Source organism: Saccostrea cucullata, unplaced genomic scaffold (assembly GCF_032062105.1).
Source record: "Saccostrea cucullata isolate Sc308-1 unplaced genomic scaffold, CSIRO_AGI_Scuc_v1 ctg9966, whole genome shotgun sequence".
Taxonomy (NCBI): Eukaryota; Metazoa; Mollusca; class Bivalvia; order Ostreida; family Ostreidae; genus Saccostrea; species Saccostrea cuccullata.
Window position 1 is genome coordinate 1 of NW_026927382.1, and position 12,612 is coordinate 12,612.

The following is a 12,612-nucleotide window of genomic DNA, read 5'->3' on the forward strand; positions in this document are numbered from 1 at the left end:
ACCAAAGTTCTTGCTGAATCATCTCAACTACAATGTTCAAGTAGACTCATCATCATATTATTAATACAGTCAGAAAATAATTCACTTTCACTAGCCAAGGGTTTCTGATCTTCTACTTTCCCCACTACTCTGAACTGTAATATCTTGATTCAGAAGTTGTAATGCTTAGATATAAACAACTGATCACAGTGACAGTATTTTTTTAAAATGATCACTACAGCATTTAGTGTGTTCATAATCATTGATTATCATTTAATGGCAGTGCTGAATCACATTTTAACAACACCAATTGTACAACCCCCTATTCATTCCTACAAAGCCCAGAACTGTGAAAATTTTAAAATATTGCACTGGAGTTGTTATCTCCACTCCCTTAAGCTTTCACATTGACTAGATGAAGTAATTTAATGTAGAGTATGAGGGTGTCAACTAGTCAAATAAAACTCAATGTCAAATTTTTCAAAATATCCAGTGAAATGAAAATATTGAAAAACCATCCCATTTAGCCTCTACCAAAAAAAATGACATTTTATAAGCTTTTATAATGACGTAACCAAGTAGCTGCAGAACTGTAGCTCTCCGAAAAAAAATATATTGACAGACCAGAGAGCTACAGTGCCACTGAAACAAGAGGCCCACGGGCCTTATAGGTCACCTGAGCATTATGCAACAACTTTCCAGTTACAGTGTATTGAATTTGATTCATGTTTTAAGCCAGATGCTATATGGCATTCACAATTTTGAAAAGGCACCATTGATCATCATAACAATAAACTTAGCAGTTGCTTAGCTTGGTTACTGAATACCCATACGCAGGGTAGGGGAACAAAAATGCACTCCAACTAATTAGTAATATACAGCAATAATCAGTAGTGCCCCTAACACTCTGACATGAACCCCTGACCCTAGGTTGCACAAATTTTTAAAAGGCACCCTTAAAATTGCCTATCAAAAAGTAAATAAATGTTTTATAATTACAAAGGACCAGATTTCAAACAATTAATTCATTTTCAGTATATAAGTAGAGCCCCCCCACCCCCACCCCTGACCCTGGGGCCTTGAAATTCACAATTCTGCAAGATTAGGGCCCTTGCTCATCATAACTATATAAGTAGTTCATCTGCTTCATACCCAGAGACAGAGAAGAAAATTTTCAAAGATTTAAACTATTTTCACTATATAATCAATAGAGCCCCACCCTAACACCAGAACCCCAGACCCTGGGGCAATGAAATTCATAATTTTAGAAGAGGCATTCTTGCTCATCATAACTATGCACTTACTTAGTTTATTTAATACCTAGGAGCAGAGAAGAAGATTTTCAAAGAATTCATGTATTTTCACTTTATAATCAATAAGGCCCCCCAGCACCATAACCCTTGACGCTGGGGCCATAAAATTCAAAATTTTTGTAGAGGCACTCTTGCTCATCATAACTATGCACTTAGTTAGTTTATTTAATACCTAGGAGCAGAGAAGAATATTTTCAAAGAATTCATGTAATTTCACTATATAATCAATAGAGCCCCCCCCCAACACCAGAACCCTTGATGATAGGGCCATTAAATTCACAATTTTGGTTGAGGCACACTTGCTCATCATAACTATGCACTTAGTTTGTTTATATAATACCTAGGAGCAGAGAAGAAGATTTTCAAGGAATTCAAATATTTTCACTATATAATCAATAGAGCCCCCCCCCCCCCCACACACACACACCAGAACCCTTGACCCTGGGGCCATAAAATTCACAATCTTGGTTGAGGAACACTTGCTTATCATAACTATGTACTTAGTTAGTTTATTTAATACTTAGGAGCAGAGAAGAAGATTTTCAAAGAATTCATGTATTTTCACTCTATACTCTATAGAGCCTTGCCCTAACACCAGAACCCCTGACCCTGGGGCCATTAAATTCACAATTTTTGTAGAGGCACTCTTGCTCATCATAACTATGCACTTAGTTAGTTTATTTAATACCTAGGAGCAGAGAAGAAGATTTTCAAAGAATTCATGTAATTTCACTATATAATCAATAGAGCCCCCCCCCCAACACTAGAACCCTTGACCCTGGGGCAATAAAATTCACAATTTTGGTAGAGGCACTCTTGCTCATCATAAATATTTACTTACTTGGTTTATTTAATACCCAGGGGCAGAGAAGAAGATTTTCAAAGAAATCATGTATTTTTACTATATAATCAATAGAGCCCACCTAATACCAGACCCCTGACCCTGGGGCCATAAAATTCACAATTTTGGTAGAGGCACTCTGCTCATCATAACTATGTACTTAGTTGGTTTATTTAATACCCAGGAGCAGAGAAGAAGATTTTCAAAGAAATAATGCATTTTCACTATATACTGTTACCTTGCCTGGATGCAGGACCCTGTCCCCAGGGCCATGAATTTCATAATTTTGGTAGAGGACTCAATGCTGATTACAATCATGCAAATAGTTTGACTGCTCGATGTCCAGGAGTAAAGAAGAAGATTTTTAAAGATTGCATTAATTTTAGTGGTTTTGGCCCCACCTCTCAGGCCCCAGGGGGGGCAGGGATCATGAAATTCACAACTTTTGTTGCCCCTTCACCCATAGATGCTTTGTGCCAAATTTGGTTGAAATTGGTTCAGTGGTTGCAGAGAAGAAGCTGAAAATGTTCAAATGTTAACACACGACACACGACGGACGACGACGGACGAAAACGCATAGCAACAGGTTACCTGAGTTTACTCAGGTGACCTAAAACTGTATATTTATTGCGATTGAAAAAAAGTGTGCTGTTTCTCGATTAATTTCTCCACGTTTTTAAAACTGTCATCTCAAAATATTATTAACTGTGTGTTCCTAAAAAAAAAAACACATTCTTTCACTGTTTCCTCAACAAAACATTCTTTATAATTGTTTCCATGAGCCCTCCTGTCAGGCCAGATAAAATTAATCTTTAGATTCTCATCCTAATTTACTATAAAATCGGGGCGGGTGGGTGGATTTATATTTTTTATAATTGTTAAATTGTAAGTATCAACAAAAGATTGACTCTTCGTACACATTTTTTTTTCATAATGGTCATGCCAATATGAATAAATTTTACTCTTTTCATATTCTTTTAAATATCTAAAGAAGATTCTTGCTTTTAAAAAATTAAATATTTATCGTTACTTAACAAATTATCAAGTACACATATACGGCACATGCCAAACAAAATGAGATGGGGATACCAAGTATATTGTATTTGCATGACTTCTCATTGGCCTCTCCCCCGATACCTTTTAGTTTTACCACAAATCCCTCTGTTTTGGGTAAAATATAAATTTCCACCTTCCTCAAAAATTTGATCGTTCTTGAGACTTGACATGTTCGACATTAAAATAGATCATATTTGCAAATTCTATAAAATATTCTAATAAGATATTCTATTGTAAAACCTAGGTCTGAAAAATTTTAAGATTTGACATTTTTTTTTAGCTCTTAGCATTCTTTAACATCAAAAATTTTGCTTATTTATACTGCCATTTTGGTTTGCAAGATAATTCGGTTCAACACGCTTCGTACAGATGTAAACTACGAGAGTAACTGATGGAGAAATAAGGACTTTTTTGAAATCTAGCTTTCTTTGCATATTGAGCAGGTCCAGTACAATCACTAGATTTAGCTACGTAGGTCCAGAAGGTAGAACCACCTACGTAGCTTTATTTACCTACCTCAGGTAGCTTTATTTAGCTATTTCAATGCAACTTTTCAAAGTTTTTCATTTTTTTAAAAAGAGACAAAAAGTCGCAATTGAATGACTATTAATATTTATACTAGGGAGGTTTTAAAAAGCAACCCAAAGCAGAGATAGTTTATACATTGCTGCAATTGGACAATTTAGAGCAAAACATGTAATTCCATTGTTTGGATAACTGTCCTTTCTATTGTGTGCGGTGAGGCATGGCTGAGTATGATCACTTCACATTGTGCTGAATAAATACCGACCTATTATCATGTTAACCAGAACTGGACTTCTTTGTCATTTCATTCCAGGAGTAACTGTTCTAACTGTCATACACAGCCCCAAAACTTTCAGAACTTTGATTGCAATTGTGCAGAAAAAGACATTTCTTCAAGAGTGATTTTTTCATGAATTGTTTTCAGATGAGTTCAAAGTTGAAATTGATCACCGAGAAAAATGTTTTTTTATAGATATAAATTGATCTGGTAGCTAAATAAAGCTACCTCAGGTAGGTAAATAAAGTTAAGTAGATAAATCAAGCTACGTAGCTAAATCTAGTGATTGTACCAGACCTGTTGAGGTTATAAGAATTTGGAAGAATTAATCCAGAACCGAGCGCAACTTTTAGTGCGCAATAAATATACAGTTTTTTCAATGGGTGGCACTGCAGCTCTCCAGTCTGTCAATATATATTTTTTCAGTGAGCTACAGTTCTTTAGCTAGTAACCAAGCACTGAAGCAGATATATTTTCTATGTTAGCTAGCTAGGCTATGGCATACTGTTGATCATAGTAATTAACAGTTATAGTATTTTTTATTGACCCTGGGCATTGTTTCATACTTCCATTTTTCAAATATTCTAATGTTTGTAACAGACTTTACCCAAGTCTCCGTGGATTTTATTTACGAAAGTACAAAGCGAAAGTAGAGATCAGTGGACCATTACCATCGTCTCGAATTTCCTCCAATTAATGTTTATAAAATACTTTTGTCTTACTTTAATCTACTTGGATTTTGTAGTATTCTTCCATGTCTGATATAAATGATATTTAGATGAATTCATTTCAAATAGAAATCAGCGCTTACATATATTTCCAAGATTCTTATAATTATGCCATGTGTTTCTCAGTACATTTTCCCGGTTAATAGGTCAGGTTGCGTGTGCCGTCACTCCGTCGCCAGTGCCCTGACGTCACAGCATCAAAGCGCAGGCGCTTTTCATTCATAAATAACCTACCGATTCAACAAAATAGTTCCATCCAAGATACCCAGATTTATAGAACATTACCGAAAAACTGCATACTTGTTCAGGATAAATTTCTGAAAAAATTTACTGATACCCCGAAATACCATTTATTTCATAATTGTCGAAAGATTTACAAATCTATTTTACTGAATAGGAAGTGTTCTTTCTTCCGGAAAGCGCATTAATTCTACATTCTAAGTTGGTAATTCGGTCGCTCGTCGTTCTGTCGCCTAATCACAATACCGTTAATTTTCATCGTCTAATCGGATAGTAGATTGATGGAAAGTAACAATTATCCGTTAATTATTTACAAGGATCTTTGAGAAGATTTTGATATCGATCCAAGAGGTAAAGGTCAAGATGTTTTTGTTTTAGGGAAGAATGCCCCAGAGCATCCAAGTTGTGTCCATGTTTTTGTTTTGTTATACATGCACCCATGTATCATGACCATGCACAATTTTCATTGGTCAAGCAAATGAATTAATTAATCAAATTAACTTTTTAATTTTTTATAAATAGATTTTGGTCTGTTAACATATTTACAAGAATTGATATCATTATAATTTCAGTTTTCTTTAGTGTTAATGCAACATTTGTATAAGTTTTGACCTAATTAAAAGCCATATTGTTATGATAGTTTAGGAGTGCCAACTATTAGGTTACTCTGTTACTCATAACCTTAGGTTATCATAATACATTTGAATTGAACACTCCCAGTCCTCATTGTAAATTTTCTTAGTACATTTGAGGAAGCATTATGATTAACTTAAATGATATTTGAACATGCATTCTTTAAAATTTCTTATTTGGATGTAGTCATCCCCAGGACTTGTGTTGTTTACCATTAACATTTACATTTTATGTAAATAATTTTATTTCATTGTTCTTTTTTGAAGATTGATACTGGAATGAGTTCCCCCATGTCCAGTCTAAACAGTCTTTTCTCATTCACGAGTCCTGCTGTTAAGAGACTTCTTGGTTGGAAACAAGGAGATGAAGAGGAAAAATGGGCTGAAAAGGCAGTCGACTCATTGGTAAAGAAACTGAAGAAGAAGAAAGGTGCATTAGAAGAGTTGGAGAAGGCCCTGAGTTGTCCAGGACAACCGAGTAAATGTGTTACAATCCCCCGCTCACTGGATGGTCGATTGCAAGTGTCCCACAGGAAAGGACTACCACATGTCATTTATTGCAGGGTGTGGCGATGGCCAGATCTGCAGAGTCATCATGAATTAAAACCTTTAGATATATGTGAATACCCATTTAGTGCTAAACAGAAAGAAGTCTGCATTAATCCTTATCACTACAAAAGAGTAGAAAGTCCAGGTACAGTTTGCTTTGTAGCTCATTGGTTTAAAAATATTGTTTGCTTTTCACAGATTCTCACATTTGTTAAATTCAAAATACATTTAACAAGGCTACAACATTCATCAGTACTTTAGATGAAATGAAGAGATTCATTATGTAATTTTAAAAAATGTGTGAAAAGTTCAATTTGTTTTGATTGCAAAAAATTAAAGCTAAATGTAGTAATGTTGCTCATGGATCTGATTTTTTCTTTGTGATCAATATACTGTTTCTGTATTTCAGTGCTACCACCAGTCCTTGTTCCACGCTACAGTGAGTTTCCTGCAGGTCATGGATCGCCGCCCTCATTGCCCCCATTCCAACAAGCCCCAGAACCAGCAATGCCACACAACATAAGCTTTGACCCTAATGGCTTTCACCCATCCCAGGGACCTAACTCTCCTGCTAGCTCAGGACCGGGCAGCCCATATGGTTTGCCAGGTATTTAAGTGTGATAAACACCGTGATAAGGTGTAATTCAATAAGGTGACAGACAATAATGATGGATAAAGAACATATTTTTCTTTGTGCATGAGCAAGAAAAATGATATTGTGTGGATTTCTTCAATAATGTGTGGATTTTTTCGATAAGTTATTGGGAAAAAATCTTAAGTTTATTTTCACATTTTACAGGGTATATATATTGGTATTATTTGTTGCTTGTTTGACATTTGTCATTTTTGTTCGAAGCGGGCACACCACCACCAGCATATCAGCCACACGATGATAATGCCAATGTGAATAACCAAAACAGAAACAACCATCCACGGCCCCACCATCAGCCAATGGACACAATGCCAGCATCCTCCCATGGAAACAGAGTAGGACCTGGAGGTAAGAAAACTAAGCTCCCAATATAAGATTTAGTTTTAAAAGACATTAAAGATGTAAGACAGTGGATCTACTATATTACTTAGGGTTTCCACTGTAGCCAAAATAATTTTCTGGACTTGGACATGGATTAATCGAAATGAAATTTACTACCAAAGTACCAATATTGTTCACCTGGAGGAAATTCCTCATTTTCTTTCAAAAAAGCATTGTCCCATTGAAACATTTTATGAAATAATTCTTTACACTTATTAAAATAAAAATAGAAGTAAGATATAATTATATACATATATATATTGTAAATTTTCATTATATTATCACTGACTTAACACAAAATTGCATGAATACAATTAGCCTGTAACACATATAAACAAACAATAATTTTAGCCAAACACTAAGGCCAGCATTAAAAATATATATGTTTGATGTACTCAAACCCACATTTTTAGAGGTGGTCACTCAGGTAGTTATTTTTTATTTTTTTTTAATTTTTTTTTTTTTTTTTTGCTTTTCAGTTCTGAACAAATGGATAAAGTTCTGTCATAAAAATCACAGACTCAGTAATTTATTTGATGTTTTCATTACACCCTTTATAGCTATACAGATTTAATACCAGGTTATTTATTGCTATATAACTTTCAACCGAAAAGCATTCTAGAGGAAGTAAGTTTTCTGCTAGTGACTTTAAAAGACTCTTGTTTAGTTAGGGTGCGTATCATTACCGCTACGTTTTCAAAATCTTCATTACCGCTACATAGTCATTGCCGCTAGAAAAAACGTTAACATTACCGCTACATATAAATAAAATTGTACATTACCACTACATTGCAAAGTACTACATATACAAGTCCTGTTTACCCTTCTCACCATGGGGAGGTGAAAGTAGGACTTTGAGCAGGATATTTTCTGTATCATATTTTTTATTTAAATTCTATTTTATTTTATAAAACACTTTAAAAAATATAAAAATAAAATCAAGCACTGATCATAGATAAAACCCACAGTCTTCACATTCTTCTGTCTAGAATTTAAATTGGAAATGTACTTCACTACATAATGAGTGAACTCTGTTGATTGGAACTCGTATTCCGTACCATACCTGGCTAGTTTAATATGTATCGGTAATGGGTTGTTTTTGACTGTCAGATTAAATATGTAGCGGTAAGGAATTGATTTCGGCGGAAAAATGTAGTGGTAATGATAGGTCAAAAATTTGAAAAAATGTAGCAGTAATGAGTTGAAATTTTTGGCGATGTAGTGGTAATGTTGACCTCCCGTTACGTTGGACCCATTTAAGAAGCAAACAGTAGTAGTAAACAGACAGTGTTTATTATGATTTACTGTTGATGCTAGCAGTTAGGTCTAATTTCCCTTTACTATTTTTAGGTATGTCTGTAAAACTGACAGATCTACAGCCAGTGACTTATCAGGAACCCCAGTTCTGGTGCTCCATTGTCTACTATGAGCTGAACAACAGGGTGGGGGAAGCCTTCCATGCATCACAAACAAGCATTGTTGTTGACGGATTCACCGATCCTTCTAACAATGCAGATCGATTCTGCTTGGGATTACTGTCAAATGTTAACCGCAATTCTACCATAGAGAATACCAGAAGACACATTAGTAAAGGTTTGCTAGATTAATTAACTTTGAATAAATATTTGATTTACTTTAAATTAATTTTTAAGAGTTATTTGAGAGGACTTTATATTCAAATAATTGTACAAGAGCATATGCTTGTCAAATTTGCATTCTCACTCATGTGTCTCTTTTTTTTTTTATCAGAGATAATATAAAACAATAATCAACATTCATTTAGTTATTGTTCATTCACTCTGAAGAAGATAAAATATGAAATCTCCTTTAATAGGGATGTAGACTAAAAAAATTACATTTAAGCAAATATTATGGCTCAGTCTTTTAGATTCAGTAGGCACATCATCTTTCTTTTTTTCACAGACACTTTATTTGTATTTTACAGGTGTGCATTTGTATTATGTGGGAGGAGAGGTGTTTGCAGAATGCCTGAGTGACTCTAGTATATTTGTTCAGAGTCGTAACTGCAATTACCACCATGGATTTCATCCCACCACAGTGTGCAAGATTCCTCCGGGCTGCAGTTTGAAGATCTTCAACAACCAAGAGTTTGCAGCTCTACTCAGTCAGTCTGTCAACCATGGCTTTGAGGCTGTCTATGAACTCACCAAAATGTGCACCATTAGGATGAGTTTTGTCAAGGGCTGGGGGGCAGAGTACCACCGCCAAGACGTGACCAGCACCCCCTGCTGGATTGAGATCCATTTAAATGGCCCCCTGCAGTGGCTGGACAAAGTCCTCACTCAGATGGGTTCCCCTCACAACCCTATCTCTTCTGTATCCTGATCGTCAGAATCCTCCGTCTCTCAAACCAATCGATCTCGAGGCCAAAAAAAATATCACCGGTCACTCAGTGTTGTCATGTACATCGAATTGTCAAAGCTAAAAATGGAGATGTCCAACCAGAATTACAAAATTTATGTTATATCTCAGAGTGTTTTTATATATGTAAACTACTCAGCAGTTGTATGATGAATAAGCAGTTGTCTGTGCATTCCAAATGAGTTAGTGCTTTGTATATCTGAGTTGCCTACAGTCATCAGCTATAGCATGTTTATAGATATCATCAGTTTTGAGGTTGTATTGTTTTCAAGGGTAATCTTACTGAAAGTGGTAAACTTCTTAAAAGTGGCAAAAATCTGTGGAGAAGGAGATATATTAACACTCAAAGTACACCATTATATTTTATGTTTGCAGAAAGATGGTGAATTGTAAATTATTTGATAGATGAAAGGGTATATACATGTATATATATTTAATAGTATGTCTGCATGTCATCTTAATTCTTGTTGTTAGTTCTGTGATGTAAATATTGTGCTATTCTAACAGACACTGCATATCTACTAACACTATTTGTTGACACAAAAAGCCTTAAGCTTAGATACTAGCAATTATGAGTAGTAAATTAACCAGGAACTTTTTTTTTGGTCACTCCAGTTGAAATGCAGTGTGGCATTATTGATGATAAGATAACACCATTTTGGTATTGCTACCTTCAATAAAAGATGAATGTTGCATGATAAAAGATTATGGTCTTCAGCAAACTTGATCAGAAATACAATGTAGTATGGACATTCACATACCATATTTATTAATGCATGTTGGAAGCATAAAATTATCATTAAATTTCATATTGACATGATATTGTGAACACTATAAATACCCTTTAGAGATATTTTCAATCAGCTGGATGTGTACATACTGTAATAATGGCATATATTTATAAAGCTGAAAAAGATTTACTTCTCTTCAAAGACATTGTATTTTTTTCCATTTCAGATGGGATTTTTTTTCCCTTCTTCTTTAGTGCACCTGCACAAGATAAATAGTTCATGATTTTCAGACTACTTAACCATATGTTGTATGTTTCTAAACTACTATGTTGTACAATTGAAGTTGTAGAAAAGGAGTTTGATGCTATTAACAATGAACAAAAAACTGTATTCTTAACTAAATGTATGTACAGTGTATGAATGGTAAAACTGAAATATATAGGAACATTTTTATATTAATTGTGTGCAGAAAAAATTATGATTCATTGTATAAGCTTCCTAAGTAAGTGCTGAATTTATAATTTTATAGTTTATACTTGTTTAAAGTGAAAGAGCAGCTTATGTGATAAAACATTTTTACTTCATTGTTTATTATTTTTGGGGTCACAAAATATATATTCTCTGTTACAAATGTACCCATATAAGATGTGGATTACTTATTATATGCTAATTCTCCAATTATTTATGATCACGTAAAAAATATATCAAATACTTGGATCTGCAAATTTTGTGTTTTAGTGAATTTGCAATTGAAATGTTCCCTGTAAACTTGATCAAATTGAAAACAATATCAATGAGATATTGGTGTTCTGGTGTATAATAAGTTATCTACAACACATTATATTGATTTTCTGTGGGAAATATCTCGTAATGATTTGATGTGCTCTTTCAGAAGGGATCCCAGGTTAGGCTTATGTCAGTTATAAAGAGTTGAAAATGATAAGAATTTTTACTATTGTTGATTTATATGAACTTTTTTATATATATATTCTAAGTTAATGTCAAACGAAAAATATAGGTTGTATTTTTTATTTTTGCATTTTACTATATTGAGCAAGGTTTTTGAATGAAGATGTAATATTTTGTTGCTGGATACATAATGACTTTTATAATGTAGAATGCAGTTGGAGGCAGATGATTCCTAGCTTGTTAAAAATGAAGATGTAAAAAAAAAAGTGAAATTTTTCTACTATCATGTGTATATCAATTCTTTACCTTTCACAATCGTTTAATACAGGGAGAAATTTCTTGTCTGTTTATGGTAATTGTTTGTATATTCCTGTGTAGTACCAGTGTATTGGTGTGTAATACCAGTGAGGTTAAAGGTCACAGGGAACTTAGGAGGCAGCCTTTGTTTAGATCTGATCATGCCATATTGATTAACAGAACTTGACATCTTACTTTTCTGTGTCCATCATGTAGTTAAGTTTTTAACTCTACCATTGCAATTTTGTTGCTGCAGATAGAAATATTTAGAGCAAATTGTCTTAGCTTTTGAAAAACCAAGAATCTCTCCCAAGCTATGTTTTACGTCATTTCTTTTGCCAAACTTTGATCTTTTTACATTTATTCAATTTCACAAAGGAGTCCTTGTTATAAACATAACCTGTGCAATGCATTTACCATAAATTTGAGAAATGTTTATGTTGCAATGAACAAAGAAGCATTACATTTTTTCAGCATGTAGTTGTCACCAGTATTGATGTGATAACTGCCTTTTTTCCTGCTTGTAGCTATCACTGCATGTATTAATATACTGCTTCAGATGTCATCAGCTGCATAATAAAAGAGAACCTTACAATGTTGGTTGTTCTTCAGTTGTAGGCAATACCATGGAAATTGTAGAATTATCCTTAATTGTGATAGAGCTAAGATGAAGACACATGGTGAAAAAATTCTTCAAGTTTATAAATGTTTTCAAATAAACTGAAATACATGGGATTAGGGTTCAATTACTAAGACCAGATGCATTATTCCCCTTCAATATAAAACGCATTTTTTCATAGACCCTGATTATGCAAGCAAAAAAATGTCATGGATGTTCAAAATGTACCTTTTATCACTTTGTGTATGGGTTATACACGTAAATAGGGAGTGTCCCCTTCATGCTGTTATTGTTCTCTTTAATAAATACTAAGTAAATGTTTGTATATGTAAATCTGCTAAATTAAATTTAAAAATAATAGGACTCTTTTCCCCCAAATTTGCCATTACTTTTTTAAGCCTTATTATTACATTCCAATAAATTTGCCAGTATTTATTTTGCAATAGAGAATGAAAGATATGATATTTGGTGCCACCACAATAATATTTTTACCAGTATTTA

General features: G+C 34.0%; 1 protein-coding gene across 1 annotated transcript; it reads left to right on the plus strand.

Moving 5' to 3' along the window:
- Nucleotides 1-5,172: 5,172 nt before the first annotated feature.
- On the plus strand, nucleotides 5,173-12,087 carry LOC134274291 (protein mothers against dpp-like). Its single transcript, XM_062756556.1, has 6 exons — nucleotides 5,173-5,310; nucleotides 5,859-6,285; nucleotides 6,550-6,747; nucleotides 6,997-7,140; nucleotides 8,524-8,766; nucleotides 9,119-12,087. The coding sequence occupies exons 2-6, from the start codon at nucleotides 5,871-5,873 to the stop codon at nucleotides 9,517-9,519; spliced, it is 1,401 nt and encodes a 466-aa protein (XP_062612540.1). The 5' UTR covers nucleotides 5,173-5,310; nucleotides 5,859-5,870; the 3' UTR covers nucleotides 9,520-12,087.
- The last annotated feature ends 525 nt before the right edge of the window (nucleotides 12,088-12,612 follow it).

What these genes read in the sequence shown, in the direction of transcription:
- LOC134274291 (XM_062756556.1), top strand. Translation starts at nt 5,871, where the DNA reads ATGAGTTCCCCCATGTCCAGTCTAAACAGTCTTTTCTCATTCACGAGT. An exon ending in CAAAAGAGTAGAAAGTCCAG is followed by an intron (nt 6,286 to 6,549) that starts GTACAGTTTGCT and finishes TCTGTATTTCAG; the next exon opens with TGCTACCACCAGTCCTTGTT. An exon ending in CAGAAGACACATTAGTAAAG is followed by an intron (nt 8,767 to 9,118) that starts GTTTGCTAGATT and finishes TGTATTTTACAG; the next exon opens with GTGTGCATTTGTATTATGTG.